General features: G+C 37.5%; 1 protein-coding gene across 5 annotated transcripts in view; it reads left to right on the top strand.

Moving 5' to 3' along the window:
* Nucleotides 1-25,151, top strand: part of ACER3 (alkaline ceramidase 3) — a 167,094-nt gene that overhangs the window by 50,048 nt on the left and 91,895 nt on the right. For 3 of the 5 annotated variants that reach the window (XM_042957533.1, XM_042957535.1, XM_042957536.1), the window contains one exon: nucleotides 12,629-12,739. In XM_042957533.1, coding sequence (XP_042813467.1) covers nucleotides 12,629-12,739 — 111 coding nt within the window. Of the gene's footprint in view, nucleotides 1-8,194; nucleotides 8,283-12,628; nucleotides 12,740-25,151 lie in introns of all 5 variants that reach the window. The other 2 variants (XM_042957534.1, XM_042957537.1) reach the window with 2 other exon arrangements.

Raw genomic sequence — 25,151 nt, 5'->3', positions numbered from 1 at the left:
TCAGATCCTTAACTGACGGAGCCACCCTGGCACCCCTGTCTTTTCTTAATTCATCCATTCTTTCATCTCTCTCCATATGTAAAGCTTAGCAAAACAAGCTGCTGTCTGCTATAACCATTGTTAAATCAAAAGAGAAGAAACATGTACTTTTATGAATAATGCCAGAGGATAAAGGAAAAATTATAGTCTGGTTTCACTGAGCATACGTGCATGCATTTATTCATTCTGTCAGATTTTCTGGAGTGCCTGCTCTGTCCTTGGTATTGTGCTAAGGGAGAAGCATACAAGTGTAAGACATGGCCCCTGCCCAAAATAAGGCAGCTTATTACACTTTTTTTTGGACAGCTCTAATTTTAGAATGTTTTGCCTTATATTGAGTGGAAATCTGCTTCTCTGTAACTTCATTGATTTTAATTGTTATATTTTACAACTGCACTACACCTCATTCACCTGTAATTTAGCAGTCCTTCAGGTATTTAAAGACCAGAATCATGCCTTTCTCATATGACATGTTTTATTAATTAAGTAAATGATTCCTTTATTTTAGTTTCTTCTCTCAGTATTTAAGATCTGTTTGTTTAAAGTAGGGTGCCACAAATAGGTAAACAGTCCAAAGAGATGCTGAATTAAAGCAGAGAGAAGGATGACCACTATCCAGCTCTTTCCATTTTTACCTCTAAATCTTGCTTTGAGATAGTATATTCAGATTTTCCCCAAGAATAGTCTACTGTCATTTTTCTGCCTTTGGATCTTTCTCTCACAGTTGTCCTTATTCTGTCTCTCACACTAGCCTATATTTAAGGTTTGTGTTCCTCATTCTAATTTGTGAAACTTTGCGTTGACCTTTAATTGAGTTTCCTATAGTTTGTAGGACTCTCTCCTACCCCCTGCCTTCCAGGTTATTCGAAATGTGTTTCTGACCTCCGTAGTATTGACATCTCAGCAAAATTTAATACTATCTGTACTTTTGGGTGTATTTCAATTCCTTTATCTCAGCCATCAGTAAAGATTCTTGTTAGTTTGAATGCTAGGGCCCTTCTGAATGGCACGGTATTCAACATGTTCTGTAGGTTTACTTAAAGCTATTGGTAACTACTGTTTAAATATGTAACCATCAATTTTTCTGGCTCCCCACCTTATATTTTCCACCTGGCAAATTACTTTGCTGTTTGTACAATTGGGAATTTACTTAAAACATTAAAAAAGTTTTTTTTAATGTTTACTTATTTGTTTTGAGAGAGAGCATGAGTGGGGCAGAGAGAGAGGGAGAGAGAATCCCAAGTGGATTCCACACTGCCAGCGCAGAGCCTAATGCAGGGCTTGAACTCACCACTGTGAGATCGTGACCTGAGCCAAAACCAAGAGTTGGATGCTTAACCGACTGAGGCACCCAGGTGTCCCCATTTAAAAAAAAATTTTTTTTAATGTTTATTTTGAGAAAGATAAAGCACAAACAGGGAGGGGGCATAAAACATTTTTAATAGAATATTCTCTGATATAATTTTTAAAACATCAATAAGGACCTTTGTGCAAACATTGTGCTTGTGCATTTAAAGGGAAGAACATTTAGGGGCAGCAGGGTGGCTCTGTTGGTTGAGCATCCAACTCTTGATTTTGGCTCAGGTCATGATCCCACGGTCACAGCCCTGCGTTGGGGTCTTTGCTGAGCATGAAGCCTGCTTAAGATTCTCTCTCTCTCTGTCTCTGTCTCTGTCTCTGTCTGTCTCTCTTTCTCTCTCTCTCTCTCTCTCTCTCTCTCTCTCTCTCTCTCTCTCGGCACTTGGATGTCTCAGTGGTTGAGCATCTGACTTCAGCTCAGGTCTTCATCTCGCTGTTTGTGAGTTTGAGCCCCGCATCAGGCTCCCTGCTGTCAGCACAGAGCCTGCTTAAAGATCCTTTGTCCCCCTCTCTCTGCCCCTTCCCTGCTTGCTCTCTCTCTCTCTCTCTCTGTCTCTCTCTCTCAAAAATAAATAAACTTAAAAAAAGATTCTCTCTCTCTCCCTCTGCCTGTCTCCCCTGCTCATGCACTGGAGCTCCCTCTCTCTCTCTCTCTTAAAAAAGAAAAAAGGAGGGGGTGTCTGAGTGGCTCAGTTGGTCAGGCCTCAGACTTCATTCAGCTCAGGGTCATGATCTCACAGTTTGTGAGTTGGAGCCCTGCATTGGACTCTGTGCTGACAGCTCAGAGCCTGGAGCCTCTTTGGATTCTGTGTCTCCCTCTCTCTTGGCCCCTCCCTACTTGTGCTCTCTCTCTTTCTCTCCCTCTCTCAAAAATAAACATTAGCAAAAAGGGGGGTGGGTGGGAACGTTGGCTGTAAGGACAGATAGACCTGGAATAAAATCTTGGTGCTGCCATTTGTTTATTGCGAGAATTTGGGTAAATTGTATAATCTCTTAGCCTGACTTTATTGTTCGTTTAATGAGGTAACAATGTTTCACAAGGTTGTTGTGAGAGGCAAGTTAGCATGTGTGTACTGTGAAGTCCAGTACCTGATACTTAATAGGCTCAGTAGACTTCAGTTCCTTTCTCTCCTTTCAGGTTCCAGCTCAAATCTTACCACATCTATGAAATTCTCTCCATCTGTTTCATTCCCTTTCCTAAAAGTTTCTTTAATTTTTTAAATAAAGTTTATTTATTTATTTTGAGAGAGACAGAGAGCATGCTTGTGAGCAGGGGAGGGGCAGAAAGAGAGGGAGGCAGAGAATCCCGAGCAGGCTCTGCACTGTCAGCACAGAGCCCACTCTGGGGCTCGAATCCACAGAGCGAGATCATGATCTGAGCTGAAACCAAGAGTCCGGATGTTTAATCGACTGAGCCACCCAGGCACCCTGAATTAGTTTTTATTTTATCAAAATAATAAATTAAAAATATAAAAATCCAGTACATTAAAAAATAGATTAAAATCTAGGTCATGCTAAAAAAGGCTTGTAAAAAACCAGAAAGCAGTACCTTTCCCTAACTCTTTTTTCTCTATGCTCTAATTTTACTCCCTAGAGGCAGAACAACAAAAAACAGTTTTATCAGGTATAGTTGACATACAACAGAGTGTGCCTACTTAAGGTGTGCAAACTAAGTTTTGACATATGTATACACATAAGAAACCATCACCACAATCAAGATAATGAACATACCCATCACCTCCAGGTTTTCTCATGTCCCTTTGTAAGTCTTCCCTTTCCCACTGTTCCCTCTACCTCTGCTCTACCACATAACCACTGATCTTCTTTCTAGTTTGTATTTTCTAGACTTTTATATAAACTGTTTTAATTTTTGTTTGCTAATTCTAACATATGTATGAGTTCCGGATTGGTTTCCCTGGATTATTTTTCTCAGTATGAGTTGTGTTTTTTCTTTATATGCTTGGTAATCTTTGATTGGATGCCAGATATTGTGTTTAATTTTACCTTGTTGGGTGCTGGATATTTTTTGTATTACCAGAAATAGTTTTGAATTTTGTTCTAGGATTCAGTTAAGTTACTTGGAAATAGTTAGATTTGGTGGAGGCGGGGTGGGGGGGGGGGATTTTCCACCAGTTATATTGAGATATAATTGAAAAGAGTTGACCCTTGAATAATAGTGAGTTAAGGGATTCCAACCCACCCATGCAGTTGAAAAGCTATGTATAACTTTTTACTCCCCCAAATATAACTACTAATAGCTTACTGTTGACCAGAAGCCTTACCAATAAGATAAGTTGATTAATATATTTTTGTATGTTTTATGTATTATATACTGTATTTTTACAATACAGTAAGCTAGAGAAAAGAAAATGTCATAAGAAAATCATAAGGGGGTGCCTGGGTGGCTCAGTCAGTTGAGCTTCCAACTTCGGCTCAGGTCATGGTTTCACGGTTTGGGAGTTTGAGCCCCACATTGGGCTCTCAGCATGGAGCCTGCTTCAGATCCTCTGTCCCACTCTCTCTCTGCCCCTCCCCCGCTTGCTCTCTCTCTCTCTCTCTCTCTCTCTCTCTCTCTCTCTCTCTTTTATAAATAAACATTAAAAAATAATCAAAAAATCATAAGGAAAACAAAATGTATTTACAGTAGTGTATTATATTTATCGGACCCATACAGTTCTTTTTTTTTTAATGTTGTTCTGCTCTCAGTGACTCTTTTTTTTTTCTTTTTTTTTTTTTTTTTTAATGTTTATTTAGCTTTGAGACAGAGAGAGACACAGCATGAACGGGGGAGGGTCAGAGAGAGAGAGGGAGACACAGAATCGGAAGCAGGCTCCAGGGTCTGAGCTGTCAGCACAGAGCCCGACGCGGGGCTCGAACTCATGGACCATGAGATCATGACCTGAGCCGAAGTCGGACGCTTAACCGACTGAGCCACCCAGGTGCCCCTGGACCCATACAGTTCAAATCTGTGTGGTTCAAGGGTTAACTGTGTAATGTTATATAATTTTGATACGTACAGTGGGTTGATTTGATAAGCTTATGTATTGTAAAGTGATTACCACCATAGCATTAGGTAATACCTGCATCTTACCACATAATTACCATTTTTGTGTGTGTGTGGTGAAAACATTTAAGATCTACTTTCTTAGCAACTTTTAAGTGTATAATACAGTATTATTAGCTGTAATCACCATGCTGTACATTAAATCTCTAAAACTTGTCAATCCTATAACTGGAAGTTTGTACTCTGGCTAATTTCTCCACCCTCCATGCACCCCACCCTCAGCCCATGGTAACTACCACACTGTTCTGTTTCTCTGAGTTTGGCTTTTTTAGATTCCACATTTCCATGACATCATATAGTTTGGTATCAGGGTCATGCTGGATTCATGAACACATGATTGGAAGTATTCCTCGCTCTTCTATTTTTTTGGAACAGTTTGAGTTTTGGTGTCAATTCTTTAGATGCTTAGTAGAAGTCACCAATGAAACTACTTGTCCTCAGCTTTTCTGTGTTGGGAAGTTTTTTATTTTTTTATTTTGAAATTTTAATTTAATTTTGTTATTATTTTTTAAAGTCATGTCTACACCCAGTGTGGGGCTCAAACTCATGACCCCAAGATCAAGTCACATGCTCTGCTGACTGAGCCAGCTAGGCACCCCTGGAAGGTTTTTGATTACTGATGCAATATCCTTACTTGTTATTGTTTCATTACGATTTTGTTTCTTCCTGATTTAGTCTTCATGGATTGTATATATCTAGGAGTTTATCTATTTCTTCTAGGTTTTCCAGTTTGTTAGCATACAATTGTTTATAGTTGTCTCTCATGATCCTTTTTATTTTTGTAGTATTAGTTGTAATGTTCTCTTTTACTTCTAATTTTATTTGAATTATCTTTTTTTCCTGAGTTAATCTAGCTTAAAGGTTTGTCCATTTTTATCTTAAAAAAAAAAGCAACAAACAGCTCTTTGTTCCATTAATCTAATTTATTTCCATTCTGATCTTTATTTCTTTTCCTAATTTTGGGCTTAGTTTGTTCTTTTCTAGTTCTTTGAGGTGTAAAGTTAGGTTGATTGAGATCTTTTTTTTTCCTTAACACTGGCATTTATTGCTGTAAACTTCCCTCTTGGAACTATTTTAGCTGTATTCCATAAGTTTGGCCTATTGTGTTTTCATTTTCATTTATTTCAAGATTTATTTATTTATTTATTTATTTATTTATTTATTTATTATGTTTGTTTATTTTTGAGAGAGAGAGAGAGTGTGCGCACGTGCGCAAGAGGGAGAGGGGCAGAGAGAGAGGAAGACACAGAATCTGAAGCAGGCTCCAGGCTGTGAGTTGTCAGCACAAAGCCCAACGTGGGGCTTGAACCCACGAACCGAAAGATCATGACCTGAGCTGAAGTTGGATGCCTAACCAACTGAGCCACACAGGCGCCCCTACTTCAAGATATTTTTTAATTTACCTTTTGATTTCTTCTTTGCTCCATTGGTTGTTCAGGGGTCTGTTGTTTAATTTCTACATATTTGTGAATTTATAGTTTTTCTCCATGTTATTGATTTCTAGTTTTAGACCACTGCGGTCAGAAAAGATACTTTGTATTATTTCAGTTTTAAAATTTTTGCTAAAATTTGTTTTGTGACCTATCGTATGATCTGTCATAGAGAATGTATGTTCTGCTGCTCTTGGATGGAATGTTCTGTATATATGTCTGTTGGGTCCTTTTGGTGTCAGGTGTAGTTTAAGTCCAACTTTCCTGTATTATTTTTCCATCTGGATGAACAATTCATTGTTGAAAGTGGGGTATTGAAGTCCCCTACTATTAATTATATTATTTCTCCCTTAGGATCTGTTAGTGTTTGCTTAATATATTTAGGTGCTCTGATGTTGGCTGTATACATATTTACAATTATTATATCCTCTTGATGAATTAAGCCTCTGTTATTACATAATGATCTTTGTTTTTCGTTACAGTTTTTGGCTTAATATCTATTTTGTCTAAGTTAGCTACCTTTGCTCTCTTTTGGTTTCCCTTGCATGGAATATCTTTTTCCATACCTTTACTTTGAGCATATGCATGTCTTTAAACCTGAAAAGAATGTTTTGTAGCCAGCATATACTTGGGTCTTGATTTTTTTTTTTTAATCCATGCAGCCATTGTATGCCTTTTAATTGCAGAATTGAATCCATTTACATTTAGAGTAATTATTTATTGATAGTCAGGACTTAACTAATGCCGTCTGGTTTTCTGGCTGTTTTGTAGTTTCCCTATTCCTTTGTTCCTCTTTTGCTGCCTTTATGAATTGATGATTTTCAATAGTTGTATGCTTTGATTCCCGTCCCCTTATCTTTTGTGATCTACTGTAGGTTTTTGCTTTATGGTTACCCTGAGGCTTACATAAGACAACTTATAGCAGTCTTTTTTATGTTGATAACAACTTCACTCACTAAACCTCTACCCTTTTATTCCCCTCCATGTAGGTTTTTAATATAATTTACCTGTTTTTTATTGTCTATTCACTAATAAATTGTTGTAGCTAGTTTTTTTTAAATTAAGTTTTTAATTTTAATTCCAGTACTGTTTACATACAGTGTTATATTAGTTTCAGGTGTACCATAATAGTGATTCAACAACTACTCAGTGCTCATTACAATAAGTGTGCTCTTAATCCCCATTCCCTATTTAACCTGGCACCTACCCACCTTTCCTCTGGTAACCATCAGTTTGTTCTCTACAGTTAGCAGTCTGTTTCTTGGTTTGTCTTTCTCTTTTTTCCCCCCTTTGTTCAAATTCCACATATGAGCGAAATCATATGGTATTTTGACTTATTTTGCTTAGCATTATACTTTCTAGATCCAGCCATGTTGTTGCACATGGCAAGATTTTATTCTTTTTTATGGCTGAAAAGTATCCCATTGTGTGTGGTGTGTATATATATACATATATACATATATATATATACACATACATATATATGTATATATATGTATATATGTATATATGTATATATGTATATGTATATATGTATGTATATATATATATACACACACACACACACACACACACACACACACACACACACACCACACACACCTTCTTTACCCATTCGTCTCTGGGTGGACACTTGAACTGCTTCAATAGTTTGGTAATTGTAAATAATGTTGCAATAAACATAGGGTGCATATTGTCCGTTTGAATTAGTGTTTTCGTATTCTTTGGGAAAATACCCAGTAGTGTGATTACTGGGTTGTAGGGTAGTTTTATTTTTAACTTTTTGAGGAGCCTGCATGCTGTTTTCCACAGTGGCTGTACCAGTTTGCCAGTACACAAGGGTATCTTTTCCTCCACATCCTTGTCAACACCTGTTGTTTCTTGTGTTGATTTTAGCCATTCTGACAGGTGTGAGGCAATCCATCATTGTGGTTTTTATTTGCATTTCCCTGATGATGAGTGATGGTGAGCATCTTTTCATGTGTCTGTTGGCCATCTGTATGTCTTTTTTGGAGAAATGACTGTTTGTATTTTCTGCCCATTTTTTAATTGGATTATTTGTTTTTAGGTGTCAGTTCTTTATATATTTTGGATACTAACTCTATTGTATATGTCATTTGCAGCTTTAGTTCTTTTTAATACTTTTGCCCTTTTAACTTTTTAAGTGATAGGCTTACATGTTTAATATACCATCATATTACAGTATTAGAGTATTCAGAGTTAGACCATATACTTACCTTCACCAGTATGCTGTATATTTATATATATAGTTGTGTTACTAATTACCATTATTTCATTTCAGCTTGAAGATCTTTCTTGATTTTTGATGTTTGAATTTAGCAATGAATTTCCCCTTAGCCCTGTTGTATCCAATTAATTAATTAATTTTGGTATGTTGTGTTTATTTTAATTCATCTCCAAGTATTTTCTACTTTCTCTTGTGATTTCTTCTTTGACCCATTGATTGTTTAAGAATATGGTATTTATGGGGGCGCCTGGGTGGCTCAGTCGGTTAAGTGTCCAACTTTGCCTCAGGTCATGAGCTCATGGTTCATGAGTTGGAGACTGGCATCGTGCTCTCTGGTCAGCGCAAAGCCCACTTCAGATAATCTGCCCTGCCCCTCCCTGCTCACGTTTCCTCTCTCTCTCTCTCTCTCTCTCTCTCTCTCTCTCTCTCTCTCTCTCTCTCTCTCTCTCTCTCAAAAATAAACTTAAAAAAAAAAAAGGAATATGTTTATCAAGAGAGTATGGTACTGGCACAAAAATGGACACATAGGTCAATGGAACAGAATAGAGAACCCAGAAATAAACCCACACTTATATGGTCAATTAATCTCCAACAAAGGAGGCAAGAGTATACAATGGGGAGAACACAGCGTCTTCATGGTGCTGGAAAAACTGTATAGCTACATGCAAAAGAATGAAACTGGAACACTTTTTTTTTTTTTTTTTTTTTTTTAGGGAGAGAGAGGGTGCAAGTGAGTGAGGGGCAGAGCAAGAGAGGAAGAGAGAATCCCATGAGGGGTAGAGAGAGGGAGAGAGAGAGAAGCAGGGCTCACCCGAAGTGGGGCTCATACTCACCCATTATGGGGCGTCGTCTTACCCGAAGTGGTGCTTGGGCTCACCTGATGTGGGACTTGAGCTCATGAACCATGAGATCATGAGCTAAGCCGATGTCAGATGCTTAACTGACTGAGCCGCTCAGACGCGAGAAACCGGAACACTTTCTTACAACATATACAAAAATAAACTGAGAATGGACTAAAGACCTAATGTAAGACCTGAAATCATACAACTCCCAGAAGAAAACATAGTAATCATTTCTTTGACTTTAGCCTTAGCAACATTTTTCTGGATATGTCTCCTCAAGCAAGTGAAACAAAAGGAAAAATAAACTGTTGGGGCTACATCAAAATGAAAAGCTTTTCACAGTGAAGGAAAGAAACCATTAACAAAATGAAAAGGCAAGAGTGACTAGAATTAAAAAGACTAGAAAAAAAGTGTTGGCGAGGATGTGGAGAAAAGGGAATGCTCATGCACTATTAGTGAAAATGTAAATTGATGCAACCTGGAAAACAATATGGAGATTCCTCGAAAAGTTGGAAATATCAGGGCACCTGGCTGGCTTTGTTGGTAGAGCATGCAACTCTTGATTTCAGAGTTGTGAGTTCAAGTCCCATGTTGGGTGTAAAGATTATACTTAAAAAAATACCCCCAAAGTTCAAAAAATATATTAAATAGGTTAGAAATATCATATGGTCCATTAATTCCACTGCTGGGTATTTATTTACCCAAAGAAAATGAGAACACTAATTTGAAAAGTTATATTCACTTCTTTGTTTATTGCAGCATAGTTACAAAAAGCTGAGATATGGAAGTAGCCCAAGTGTCCATCCATAGATGAATGGATAAAGAAGATATGACATATATATGGAATATTGCTCAGCCATAAAAAAAAGAATGTGATCTTGCCATTTGTCACAACATGGATAGGCCTAGATGGTATTATGCTAAATGAAATAAATCAAAGAAACACAAACAACATGATTTCACTTGTATATGGTATCTAAAAAACAAACAGCAAAAACAGTTCCATAAATACAGAGAATAAATTATGGTTGCCAGGAAGGATGGGCAAATGGATGAAGTGGGAGATACTGACTTCCAATTTTGGAATGAATAAGTCACAGGGATGAAAATTAGGGCATAGGAAATAGTATCGTAATTAGCATTGTATGGTGACATTGGTAGGTACACTTGTGGTGAGCACAGCATAATATATCGACTAGTCAAGTCACTATGCTATATACCTGCAATTGATGGAGCATTATGTGTCAACTGTAATTTAAAAAGGAGCTGACATGTTAACTTCGTTTTTATATTTATCTTTGCATTTTAACATTTAAAATAAAAAGTGAAAACAGTCCTCATAAAACATTTGGATTAATTTAGGTTTATCATTCATGTAACAGCATTAAATTTAAGAAAGAGGTGTAATGACTCAAAGACAGGCATTTGTCTTTCAGTTTCAGTTTCCACTGTATATTCACAGAGAAAAGGCTGTTAGCATTTTTAATTCAAATGAAATAAGGTGCACTAAGGACATCTTTTGCATCAGTTAGGATTAGGTTTGGCTGTGAGTAACAGATATGTGATAATTAATGCTTTAAGCAAGATGTAGATTTATTTCAGTCTGAAAAGCAGTTCGGGGCTGGGGTGGCAGCTCCATGGTATCAGGGGCGCAAGCTTCTCTTATTTTGTTGCTCAGCCATGCTTAGTGTAGGGGGCCGGGGCAGGCTGCCCAAGATGGGCCATTTGGCATAAAGATTATTTTAAGTTAAAAGTAATTGAAACCCAGCAGAAGCAGGAAAAGCTCTCTGCCTCCCTGCAACTGCTAAATTTACAATGGAAAGGAGAGCCTGTAACAGGAAGAGAACTATTAACAGAGACTACCTTTTACCTAAGGAATTCACCTGCATAATAGGGCGACCTTGTTTTCCCATACATCTCCTTTCACCTTCTTGCTTATGGTCTTTATCCCCTTTGTATCCTTAACTGATCCCCTTTTCTTAACTGATGTAAGTTTCCTGTTGCCTCATTGTCTTTGGAATTTCATGTCTGTGTGGATTCCCCATACATACACCTACTAAGTTTAATTTCCTCCTGATAATCTGTCTCATGGTCAATTTGACTCCATGTCCAGCCAGAGGACCATAGGGCAGAGGAAGGTCTTCCTCCCCCAAATTGGGTTAGATCCCTACTGTCCCCTCAGAGACCAAGATGGCTTTAGCCATTGCATCCACATTCCCTGTAGCAGAAAAGGGAAGGAGGTGACAAGAAGGGTGTAATCTCCATTTTTCTTGAAAGTACCATACCAGACTTCCACTTACTTAACTTACTTACTTACTTACTTACTTACTTACTTACTTACTTACTGCAAAGAGGTCTTGGAAATGTCGTTTTCTTAGCTAAGTGGCAATGTATCCAGCTTAAAAATTGAGAGAGAGAGCAGGGGAGGGGCAGAGAGAGAAGGTGACCGAGAATCCCAAGCAGGCTCTGCGCTGTCAGTACAGAGCCCAACTCAGGGTTCAAACTCAAGAACCATGAGATCATGACCTGAGCCAAAATCAAGAGTCAGATGCTTTAACTGACTGAGCCACCCATGCATCCTGTCTTTCTGTCTGTTATTTATTTCTAACTTCATTCTGTTGTGGTTGGGAGAGATACATACTTTGTATGTTATCTTTTTCAAGTCTGTTAGAATGTATGGCCTAACATATGCTCTATCTTGGAAAATGTTCCATGTGTACTTGAGAAAAATGTATGTGCTATATGGTAGAGTGTTCTATATATGTCGATTTGCAAAAGATACGAACAAAAATCAGATGATGATCCATTGCTTTTCATATTTTACTAGAAACATAGAAACTAGAAGTTAAAAATATTACCATAAAGTGAGATTTTAAAAAGATCTATAAAATGCAAACCTCAATTCATTGCTATTTGATTCAACAGATAAAAGTAACACAATTCTATATTTTACCTTTTCATCGCTCTATCTGTGGACCACTCTCTCAGTTGCAAATGGCTACCTTCAACTCATTTTTTGCTGTATCTTTGAGGTTCTTTTTGAGATAGTTTTCTTTTTTACCTTTAGAATTTAGAAATTCCTTTAGTGGGTGTTCTGATTGAAAAATCTTCGTTTCATTTGTCAAAAATTATCTTTATTTTTTTTTTAAGATTTTATGTTATTATAATGTTTTTAAGTTTATTTTTTGAGAGCGAGAGAGAGGGGGAGAGAGAGAATCCCAAGCACACTGTCAGTGCAGACCCGGACGTGGGGCTCAAATTCACCAACCGTGAGATCATGACCTGGGCTGAAACCAAAGAGCCAGCCACTTAACTGACTGAGCCACCCAGATGCCCCAAAAGATTTTATTTTTTTAAGTAATCTATACCCAGCGTGGGGCTTAAAGTCACAACCATGGGATCAAGAGTAGTATGCTTTACTGACTGAGCCAGCCAGCTACCCCAAAAGTTATCTTTATTTCACTCAGATTCTTACATAAAATTTTCATTCAATAGATAATTATTTTCCCTTGGTACTTTGTAAATATCTTTCCACCATCTTTCTGAAAAGTCACCAATTTAATTTTTATTAAGGGCCAAGTGCATGAGTTTTTATTTAAAGGGGTATTAACTAATATAATTATTTTCTTGTGTTTTTCTCCTGTAGGGAATACAGTGAGTAACCTGATTATGATTATACCTCCAATTTTTGGTGCAATTCAGAGTGTTAGAGATGGACTGGAAAAGCGGTACATTGCTTCTTATTTAGCACTCACAGGTATGTGTAACACTTCATATAAAAAATGATGTACAGTAATCAGATGGGCTATTTTTCTCATTCATACCTAAATTGGTTCTTAATTTTATGTTATTACACAACTTGAACATAATCTGAAACTTCTGATTTAAAACTCCGGTAAATTGAACTGCATTTTTTATTAAAACCCAACTACATTTTTTTTAAGTTTATTTATTTATTTTGAGAGAGAGACAGAACATGAGCAGGGGAGGGACAAAGAGGGAGACAGAGAATCCTAAGCAGACTCCATGCTGTCAGCACAGAACCTGACACTGGGCTTGAACCTACGAGATCATGACCTGAGCTGATATCAAGAGTTGGACGCTTAACTGAGCCACCCAGGTGCCCCAAATTGAACTGCATTTTGAATAGTTTTTTAAAAATTAAATTATTTCAAGCATACAGAATAGAGATAACAAATATACCCATGATATCTTACCACCCAGCTTTGTCAGGTCTTAGTACTTTGCAGTATTTGTTTCAGATCTTTTTATTTATTAAATAAACTACCATGGATGAAATTGAAGCTATATTTGTATTCCTGCCTGATTTTATTCCCCTCACCCTCCCAGAGTTAACCTCTATACTTAATTTGATTATAATTTTCTCACTTGGCTTTGTATTTATACTACATATATATGTACACTTAAAAGTATGTATAGCATGGTTTGCATATTTTCAAACATTTTATAAAGGGTATTGTACTTACTGCAACTTACTCATATTTCTCTACTTGTCTGTGAGTCAGGGACTGTCCCTTAGTTATCTTTGTGTCCCCGTTGACTGGCAGTTTAGTGGTCCTCAATAAGTGTTGAATAGATGATAAATGAACTTTACCAGAATGTAAGATCAGAAAATCTGTCATGTTCTTGCATTATCATCATAAAGACAAAAATAAGAAAGAAAGTTGATTTCTGGTTTATTTCTTTTATATAACCTTCTAAACACAATTTCGTTTGTTTTAGCCCAAAGTAGGTATTATTTATACATAGGCAGAAAGGACTTCTAATTAGTACAAAACTATAAGATAGAATGTATCCTACCAGATTTTACCATAATTAGATTGAATATGAGAGACTTTAATATCTGAATCTGTTTCTTATATGCTTGATGTTTTAAGAAAGTTACTTGGTTTAAGAAAGTTACTTCAGACGGAAGACTTGTCCACAAACTTAGCTCTTTGCTTTACTTCCTGAGATGTGTTAAGAATGTTTATAAAATATGGGGCTCCTGGTTGGCTCAGTTGGTTAAGCATCTGACTCTTGATTTTGGCTCAGGTCATGATCTCATGGTTATGACATCAAGCCTGCCTAGGCTGTCAGCACAGAGCCTGTTTGGGATTCTCTGTCTCTGCCCTTCCTCCAATCATGTGCAGGTACTGTCTCTCTCAAAATAAAAAAATAAACTAAAAAGAAAAAAAAGAGAATGTTGAGGCACCTGGGTGGCTCAGTCAGTTAAGCGTCCAACTTCGGCTGAGGTCATGATCTGACGGTTTGTGGATTTGAGCCCCACAGCAGGCTTTGTGCTGACAGCTCAGAGCATGGAGCCTGCTTTGGATTCTGTCTGTCTGTCTGTCTGTCTGTCTCTCTCTCTCTCTGCCCTTCCCCTGCTTGCGCTGTCTCTCTCCAAAATAAATAAACATTTAAAAAATAAAAAATAAATAGAAAATTAAGAAAAGAATGTTTATAAAATACTGACAAATCACAATCAGTAATAACAATAAGAATAAAAAGATTCAAGGGACTTCCAGGTTCCCCTGGGACAATGGTGGCCTCCTAAATTAGAATTTGTCCACTTATCCTCCCAGAAGACCATACAAATTAAAAAGGAAAATAAAACCGCACTTAATCCATACTTTCAGCTCTACTGTGAGAGAACGAATACTATGAACTTCAAATCATTTTTAAATTAAGAAAAAACCTCACCAGATTCCAACAGAAGTATCTTTTGATGTTTTAGACTTGGGGTTTGAAAAACTGCATGGAAAAGAGGAGAGGGGTTGAGAGCCTGAGTCTGCAAAACAAAACAAAACAAAACAAAACAAAACAAAACAAAACAAACAGCAAGTGGAAGCTTCACAGTAAATCCAAAATTTCTGAAAGCAGTCTAGGTTCTGGTAGATCACAGTACCAGTTAAAGGTAAAGGACTTGAAAGTGTGTAAGACCTAGGGTGGCATTTTTAGAAAGGTACCACTTCTGGTAAAGAGATAAATAGAGAGGGGGAGGGATCAGTGAAAGGAAAGAAGGAAGCTAGAGGGAGGAATTAAGATTCTATAGAAACAAAAGAAATATTAAACCTCAGACCTGCTCCCCTCAACTGCCCTGCCCTCAAATAAGTATATGAAAAAAGACACTGAACCTTACTATTCTGACAGAAGGGGGCAGTCTTGAACTAGGAATTTCTTAAGCCACCCAAACTTTACTCTTTCCACAAAATGGGCCAAAAGAAGCAGTCCATACAAAATTACTGTAAAAAGAAAAGAGAAAATGAGAATCAAAAATTTTTTGGCTTATGTACATTCTTCCCCCACAACTGATTACAAAGCAGAAAGAAACTGTAGCATAAAACTCCAAAATGAATTAAGTAGTCTCAAACAAATGAATCAAAAATTTTAAAAACTAGTAACATTCTCTTCTCCCAAAAGAAATAAAATTAGAATTGATTAAACTTAGGAAAGGAAAGGTATTAAAGCTGAATTACAATGTGTTGAATATTTAATAAGGGCTATTTAAGAAGGCCAAGAAATAAGCAAAATAATGAAAATGAGATAAAGAAAAAGTATCAGAGAGGGGCACCTGGGTGGCTCAGTTGGTTGAGTGTTCGACTTTGACTCAGGTCATGATCTCATGGTTGACAAGTTTGAGCCCACGTCAGGCTCTGTGCAGACAACTCAGAGCCTGGAGCCTGCTTCCGATTCCATGTCTCCCTCTCTCTCTGCCCCTCCCTGACTCATCCTCTGTCTCTGTGTCAAAAACAAATATAAATATAAACATTGAGAAAAAAAGAAAAAGTGTCAGAGAGAAAGTGATTGAAATGGAATAGACTCAGCAAAGATCTCAAACATATAATTGGATTCCCTGGAGAAGAAAAACAAAACAGTGAAACAACTTATATTTAAAACTATAACTGAAGAAACTTTTTAGAAATAAGAAAGAAATGAACCTGCATATTAAAAGGACCATTTTTACCTCTTAAAACTGACTTGCAATGGTTAATTCTGAAACATAGCCTCAGTAAAACTACTGGATTTTAAAAATAAAAAAAAATTCTTAAAACGCTAGTGAAAAAGACCAGGTTACTGACTTAGGCAAATAAATCAGGCTGGCATTAGACTTCATCAGCAACATACAAAGGCACCAGTGGAACAGCATTTTTAATGTAAGGCATGGATTTTATATTACAATCAAGTTTATTTTTTAGGTATCCAGGTTATAGAAAGATAATTTTAAATATGCAAGTACTCTCACCTCTATACAGGACTCCTTCTTGATGAATCCATGAGCACTGCATGAATTTAGTAGCTATTGTCCACATGTGGCAATTTAAATGTAAATTAATTCAAGTTAAATAAAATGTAAAATTCAGTTCCTCTGTCACACCAACCACATTTTGAGTGCTCATTATATGTGGCTTGTGGCTACCCTATTGGGCAATGCAGATATAGAATGTCTCTATCATCACAGAAAGTTCTGCTGACTGCATTGTACTAGAGAATGATGTTCATCCAACTAAGAGAGAACACTGGGAAAATGTTAGCAAAATGTGTAATGATGAGCCTTTTATATATTTAATATATCTGTCAGTGCACAGCTGGATGTGGGGCTCAAACTCACAAACTGTGAGATCATGACCTGAACCAAAAATCAAGAGTCAGACACTTAACCTACTGAGCCACCCAGGTGCCCTGAGAGTGCAGTTTTTTAATGAGAGATGGAAAAGGCAAAGTAGAATAAGTTTGTTGACTATTGCCTAGGTGGCAAGTTGAGTATTAAGGAATATGATTTAAAAGTAACAAATCAGATTGTAAAAGGTCAAGTAAGAAAAGAAAGGGGGACAGAGGGTACTATAAAATATGCATAAGTACAAAAGAAACACTAGAACAACAACAAAAAAAGCTCTTTCCTACATACCGAAATAATTTAATTTTTAAATTTTTTTTATTTTGAGAGAGAGAGAGCGCGCATGCACATGTGTGAGCGGAAGAGGAGCAGAGAGAGCCAGGAGAGAGAGAGAATCCCAAGCAGACTCCACACTGTCAGAGTAGAGCCTGATTTGGGACTCGAACTCACAAACAGTGAAATCATGACCTGAACTGAAACCAGGAGTTGGATGCTTAATTAACTGAGCCACCCAGGAGCCCCCGAAAGAATTTTTTTTTTTATTTTTAATTTTATTTATTTATTTATTTTAAATTTACATCCAAATTAGTTACCATATAGTGCAGCAATGATTTCAGGAGTAGACTCCTTAGTGCCCCTTACCCATTTAGCCTGTCCCCCTTCCCACAACCCCTCCAGTAACCCTATTTGTTCTCCATATTTATGAGTCTCTTCTGTTTTGTCCGCCTCCCTGTTTTTATATTATTTTTGTTTCCCTTCACTTATGTTCATCTGTTTTGTCTCTTAAAGTCCTCATATGAGTGAAATCATATGATATTTGTCTTTCTCTGACTGACTGATTTCACTTAGCTTAATACCCTCCAGTTCCATCCATGTAGCTGCAAATGGCAAAATTTCATTTTTGTTGATTGCCAAGTAATACTCGATTTTTTATATATACCACATCTTCTTTATCCATTCATCCATCGATGGACATTTGGGCTCTTTCCATACTTTGGCTATTGTTGATAGTGCTGCTATAGACTTTGGGGTGCATGTGTCCCTTTGAAACAGCACACCTGTATCCTGTGGATAAATACCTAGTATTGCATTGCTGGGTTGTAGGGTAGTTCTGTTTTTAGTTTTTTGAGGAACCTCCATACTGGTTTCCACAGTGTCTGCACCAGCTTGCATTCCCACCAACAATGCAAAAGACATCCTCTTTCTCCGCATCCTCACCAACATCTGTTGTTGCCTGACTTGTTAATGTTAGCCATTCTGACAGGTGTGAGGTGGTATCTCATTGTGGTTTTGATTTGTATTTCCCTGGTGATGAGTGAAGTTGAGCATTTTTTCATGTGTCGGTTTGTCATCTGGATGTCTTCTTTGGAGAAATGTCTATTCATGTCTCTTGCCCATTTCTTCACTGGATTCTTTGTTTTTTGGGAGTTGAGTTTCATAAATTCTTTATAGATTTTGGATACTAACTCTTTATCTTATATGTCATTTGCAAATATCTTCTCCCATTCTGTCAGTTGCCTTTTAGTTTTCCTGATTGTTTCCTTCGCTATGCAGAAGCTTTTTATTTTGATGAGGTTCATTTTTGCTTTTGTTTCCCTTGCCTCCAGAGACATGTTGAGTAAGAAGTTGCTGCAGCCAAGATCAAAGAGGTTTTTGCCTACTTTCTCCTTGAGGATTTTGATGGCTTCCTGTCTTATGTTTAGGTCTTTCATCCATTTTGAGTTTATTTTGTGTATGGTGTAAGAAAGTGGTCCAGGTTCATTCTTCTGCATTTCGCTATCCGGTTTTCCCAGCACCACTTGCTGAAGAGACTGTCTTTATTCCATTGGATATTCTTTCCTGCTTTGTCAAAGATTAGTTGGCCATACGTTTGTGGGTCCATTTCTGGGTTCTCTATTCTGTTCCATTGATCTGAGTGTCTGTTCTTGTGCCAGTACCATACTGTCTTGATGATTACAGCTTTGTAGTATAGCTTGAAGTCTGGGATTGTGATGCCTCCTGCTTTGGTTTCCTTTTTCAAGATCGCTTTGGCTATTAGGGGTCTTTTCTGGTTCCATACAAATTTTAGGATTATTTCTTCTAGCTCTGTGAAGAAGGCTGGTGTTATTTGGATAGAGATTGCATTAAATATGTAGATTGCTTTGGGTAGTATCGACATTTTAACAATATTTGTTCTTCCTATCCAGGAGCATGGAATCTTTTTCCAGTTTTTAATGTCTTCTTCAATTTCTTTCATAAGCTTTCTATAGTTTTCAGTGTATAGATTTTTCACCTCTTTGGTTAGACTTATTCGTAGGTATTTTATGTTTTTTGGTGCAATTGTCAATGGGATCGATTCCTTGATTTCTCTTTCTGTTGCTTCTTTGTGTATAGTAGGCAACTGACTTCTGTGCATTGATTTTATATCCTGTAACTTTGCTGAATTCATGAATCAGTTCTAGCAGTTTTTTGGTGGAATCTTTTGGGTTTTCCATATAGAGTATCATGTCATCTGCGAAGAGCGAGAGTTTGACCTCCTCCTGGCCAATTTGGATGCCTTTTATTTCTTTGTGTTGTCTGATTGCAGAGGCTAAGACTTCCAATACTATGTTGAATAACAGTGGTGAGAGTGGACATCCCTGTCTTGTTCCTGACCTTAGGGGGAAAGCTCTCAGTTTTTCCCCATTGAGGATGATATTAGTGTTGGGTCTTTTGTGTTTGGCTTTTATGATCTGGAGGTCTGAGCCTTCTTATCCCTACTTTCTTGAGGGTTTTTATCAAGAAAGGGTGCTGTATTTTGTCAAACACTTCCTCTGCATCTATTGAGAGGATCATGTGGTTCTTGTCCTTTCTTTTATTGATGTGATAAATGACGTTAATTGTTTTGCGGATATTGAACTAGCCCTGCATCCCAGATATAAATCCCACTTGGTTGTGGTGAGTAATTTTTTTAATGTATTGTTGGATCCGGTTGGCTAATATCTTGTTGAGGATTTTTGCATCCATGTTCATCAGGGAAATTGGTCTGTAGCTCTCCCTTTTAGTGGGGTCTCTGGTTTTCGTATCAAGGTAATGCTGGCTTCATAGAATGAGTTTGGAAGTTTTCCTTCCATTTCTGTTTTTTGGAACAGCTTCAAGAGAATAGGTGTTAATTCTTCCTTAAATGTTTGGTAGCATTACCCTGGAAAGCCATCTGGCCCTGGACTCTTGTTTTTTGGCATATTTTTGATTACTAATTCTATTTCCTTACTGGTTATGGGTCTGTTCAAATTTTCTATTTCTTCCTGTTTCAGTTTTGGTAGTGTATATGTTTCTGGAATTTGTCCATTTCTTCCAGATTGCTCATTTTATTGGCGTATAATTGCTCATAATATTCTCTTATTATTGTTTCTATTTCTGCTCTGTTGGTTGTGATCTCTCCTCTGCATTCTTGATTTTATTTATTTGGGTCCTTTTCTTTTTGATCAAAGTGGCTAGTGGTTTATCAATTTTGTTAATTCTTTCGAAGAACTAGCTTCTGGTTTCATTGATCTGTTCTGTTTTTTGTTTGTTTCGATAGCATTAATTTCTGCTCTAATCTTTATTATTTCCTGTGTTATTCTCGTTTTGGGTTTTATTTGCTGTTCTTTTTCCAGCTCCTTAAGACGTAAGGTTAGGTTGTGTATCTGAGATCTTTCTTCCTTCTTTAGGAAAGCCTGGATTGCTGTATACTTTCCTCTTATGAACACCTTTGCTGCGTCCCAGAGGTTTTGGGTTGTGTTATCATTTTCATTGGCTTCCATATAGTTTTTAATTTCCTCTTTAACTTCTTGGTTAGCCCATTCTTTCTTTAGTAGGATGTTCTTCAGTCTCCAAGTATTATTTACCTTTCCAAATTTTTTCTTGTGGTTGATTTTCGAGTTTCATAGCATTGTGGTCTGAAAATATGCACAGTATGATCTCGATCTTTTTTTTTTTAATTTTTTTCAAACTTTATTTATTTTTGAGACAGAGAGAGACAGAGCATGAACGGGGGAGGGTCAGAGAGAGGGAGACACAGAATCTGAAACAGGCTCCAGGCTCTGAGCTGTCAGCACAGAGCCCGACGCGGGGCTCGAACCCACAGACCACGAGTTCACGACCTGAGCTGAAGTCGGACGCTTAACCGACTGAGCCACCCAGGCGCCCCTGATCTCGATCTTTTTACACTTACTTAGGGCTGATTTGTGTCCCAGTATATGGTTTATTCTGGAGAATGTTCCATGTGCACTGGAGAAGAATGTATATTCTGCTGCTTTAGGATGAAATTGTTCTGAATGTATCTGTTAAGTCCATCTGGTCCAGTGTGTCATTCAAAGCCATTGTTTCCTTGTTGATTTTTTGATTAGATGATCTGTCCATTGTTGTAAGTGGGGTGTTGAAGTCCCCTACTATTGTGGTATTACTATCGATGAGTTTCTTTATGTTTGTGATTAATTGATTTATATATTTGGGTACTCTCACATTTGGCACATAAATGTTTACAGTTCTTAGATCTTCTTGGTGGATAGACCCCTTAATTATGATATAATGCCCTTCTTCATCTGTTGTTACAATCTTTATTTTAAAGTCTAGATTGTCTGATACAAGTATGGATACTCTGGCTTTCTTTTGGTGACCATTAGCATGATAGATGGTTCTCCATCCCCTCACTTTCAATCTGAAGGTATCTTTAGGTCTAAAGTGGGTCTCTTGTAAACAGCATATAGATGGATCTTTTTTTCTTAACCATTCTTTTACCCTATGTCTTATGATAGGAGCACTGAGTCCATTGATGTTTAGAGTGAATACTGAAAGATATGATATTATTGCCATTATGTTACTTGTAGTGTTGGAGTTTCTGGTGGTGTTCTCTGGTTCTTTCTAATCTTTGTTGCTTTTGGTATTTACATATATATATATATATATATATATATATATACACACACACACACACACACACACACACACACACATATATATACAATGTGTATATGTATATACACACACACATATATATATATATATATATATATATATATATATATATATATGTATGTATTCATCTTTTCTCCCCTCAGAGAGTCCCCCTTAAAATTCTTGCAGGGCTGGTTTAGTGGTCACGAACTCCTTTAATTTTTGTTTGTCTGGGAAACTTTCTGTCTCTCCTCCTATTTTGAATGACAGCCTTGCTGGATAAAGAATTCTTGGCTGCATATTTTTCTGATTCAGCACATTGAATATATCCTGCCACTTCTTTCTGGCCTGCCAAGTTTCTGTGGATAGGTCTGCTGCAAACCTGATCTATCTTCCCTTGTAGGTTAAGGACTTTTTTTCCCTTGCTGCTTTCATGATTCTCTCCTTGCTTTAGTATTTTGTGGATTTGACTATGATATGCCTTGTTGATGGTCGGTTTTTGTTGAATCTAATGGGAGTCCTCTGTGCTTCCTGGATTTTGATGTCTGTGTCTTTCCCCAGCTTAGGAAAGTTTTCTGCTATGATTTGTTCACATAACCCTTCTATCCCTATGTCTCTCTCTTCCTCTTCTGGGACCCCTGTGATTCTGATGATGTTTCTTTTTAATGAGTCACTGATTTCTTTAATTCTTAAATTGTGTTCTTTTGCCTTAATCTCCCACTTTTTTTCTGCTTCATTAGTCTCCATAAGTTTGTCCTCTGAATCACTGATTGTTCTGCCTCATCTGTCCTTGCTGCTGCGGCATCCATCCGTGATTGCAGCTCAGTTATAGCATTTTTTTTGTTCATCCTGACTAGTTTTTACTTCTTTTATCTCTGCAGAAGGGGATTCTAATCTCTTTTTGACTCCAGCTAGTATTCTTATTATCATGATTCTAAATTCTGGTTCAGACATCTTGCTTGTTATCTGTGTTGGTTAAGTCCCCGGCTGTTGTTTCTTCCTGCTCTTTCTTTTGGGGTAAATTCCTTCGTTTCATCATTTTGAAGGGAGAAAAGTTATTAATGAGGTAGAAAAACTTAAAATTAAAAAATATTAAAATTAAAAATTAAACACACACACACAAAATCGAATAAATGATGCTAGATCCTAGGTGTGTTTTGGTCTGCATGTTGAAAGTGGTTTGATAGATTAGAGAGAAAAGAGGGGGAAAAAAAACAAAGGTAATCGTTTGAGAATTTGAAAAAATGAATACACTGAAGTAGACTAAAATGAAATGATGGAAGTAAAATAGAATTTGAAAAAATTTTCACATAATTAAAGAATATAATAGAGAAAAGTAAAGAAAAATATTTTTAATAAAAATTGAAAATAAAAATGAATTTTTTCTTTCTGTATTCAAGAAAAAGAAAAGAAACGAAAAAGAGAAAAAAGAAAAAAAAGGAAATTGTTTGGAAATTTGAAAAAGTGAATACACTGAAGTAGACTGAAAGAAAATGATGGAAGCAAAATAGAATTTGAAAAAATTTACACAAAAGTAAAAAATTTAAAAAAATTAAAAATATTTTTAATAAAAATTGAAAATAAAAATGAATTTTTTCTCTTTCTGTATTGAAGATAAAGAAAAGAAGTTAAAAGGAGAAAAAAAAAGGAAAGGAAGAAAATTGAATAGATTCACTTGCTAATGGATTGAAATACGACTGAAATTACTTAGTTCTCCCCTAGAAGTCAGACTATGAGCACTTTATAGTCCATAAACTAAGCAGGCAGTGAGACTTCTGTTCTTGAAGAGCAAGGTTGGCCCAGTTGGCGGGGCTGTGTAGCGGCTCCATTCTCCACTAGATGGCGCTGCTAGCCTACTGGGGTGGAGTGTTGTGGCGCTTGTAGGTGCATATGTGCATGCGTGGGAGCAATGTAAATGGCATCACACAGCTACCCAGTCTCTAGTATCAGAACTCTGTTCTCCCCGATCAGCAATCGTGCACCCTTCCTTTGTTTTCAGCTTTCGTCCACTCCCTGCATTTTCACTATCCGTGACCAAGTCCCAGGTAGTACCTCTCTCCAGAGTTTTGTCTCAGATGCAGCTGTTTTCCTTGGCTCCTTACTTCTGAGGGACTGCGGCTTTGACCCGTTCCGCCCCTCTGTGGAGGGTCTCACCAAGCAATGGCCGAATGCCCGCCACACCCAGGAAAGCTTGTGAGACCATGCTGCTGCCGGTGCCGAGAGACTGTGGCCAGTGTAGTGGCAGCATTTCAGGGATTATGGAGAATCACAACACATCTGGCACCAGGCTTCACCCTTAACGACCTTGTTCCAGCACCAGCGAATGTGGCCATTCTCTGGGGTCTGCTGGGACCAGGTGGCCTCAACAGTCTCTACCAAATGTCCTTCCGGTAGTGGAACTGCTTTTCCCTGTGTGGCTCACGAACCTTCCGGACCCCACTCTGCTCCTGGGGGTTCACCCTTCCCACCAGAGCACCACCAAGTATTGAGCAATGGAGTTACAGACTCTGCACTCCCCTTGTTTACAGTGTTAATGGAATTTAAACCCTCTCCTTTCTCCTTTCTCCCTTTTTAGTTTAGTCCCTGCGGCTGTTTCCAATTTTCCACTTTCTGTCCAGCTGCTTTTGGGGAAGGGTGCTTTTCCTATATTCTCCCCCCACCCCAATCCCGTCTCCATCCTCTCTCTGCCCTCAAAAGCAGCTCCCTGTCCGCCTCAGCTTCTCTCTCCCCAAGTTCAACTCTCCGCACTGTGTATCTGCTGAATTCTGTGGTTCAGGTTGTACAAATTGTTGTGTTAATCTTCAGATCAGTTCTCTAGATGTGCAGGATGGTTTAGTATTGGTGTAGCTGTATTTCATGGAGATGAGACACACAAAAAACTTCTGTGCTGTTCCACCATCTTGGCTCTGTCCTGAAGAATTTTTTTTAAAAGGGGGAGGAAAAAAGAAAAGTGAAATATTAAGATGTCAAAAGGCAAGAAAAAAGACCGCAAAGTAAAGCTGATGAAAGTTCAAGGGAGGAAATTATAAAGACATAAACAGAAATTAACAAGACAGAGAACAGAAAAACATAGTACTAATTAATGTAGGAAAATTTGTGTTTTTTTAAAGAAAAAGTCTGCTAGCTAAATTAAGAATGAAAAAGCAAACATAAACATACATAATAAGTGGCAAAGGGAAATAGCCATTGAAACAAAGGAATTAAAATTTAAAACCTCTGTGTAAATAAATTTAGAATTGGATAATGTACTAAGAAAGTAGGTTGCCAACCCAAAAACAAATAATCCAATGAAGAAATGGGCAAATGACATGAATAGGCACTTCGCCAAAGAAGACATCCAGATGGCAAAGCGACACATAAGAAAATGCTCAACATCACTCATCATCAGGGAAATACAAATAAAAACCACAATGAGATACCACCTCACACCTGTCAAAATGGCTAACATTAACAACTCAGGCAACAACAGATATTGGCAAGGATGCGGAGAAATAGGATCTCTTGTGCGCTGCTGGTGGGAGTGCCAACTTGTACAACCACTCTGGTAAACAGTATGGACTTTCCTCAAAAAATTAAAAATAGAACTACCCTACAACCCAGCAATTGTACTACTAGGTATTTATCCAAAGGATACAGGTATGCTGTTTTGAAGGGGCAC

The sequence above is a fragment of the Panthera tigris genome, chromosome D1 (assembly GCF_018350195.1).
Source record: "Panthera tigris isolate Pti1 chromosome D1, P.tigris_Pti1_mat1.1, whole genome shotgun sequence".
NCBI lineage: Eukaryota > Metazoa > Chordata > Mammalia > Carnivora > Felidae > Panthera > Panthera tigris.
Note: the sequence above shows the minus strand (reverse complement) of the source record. Positions and strands in the feature narration are given on the sequence as shown.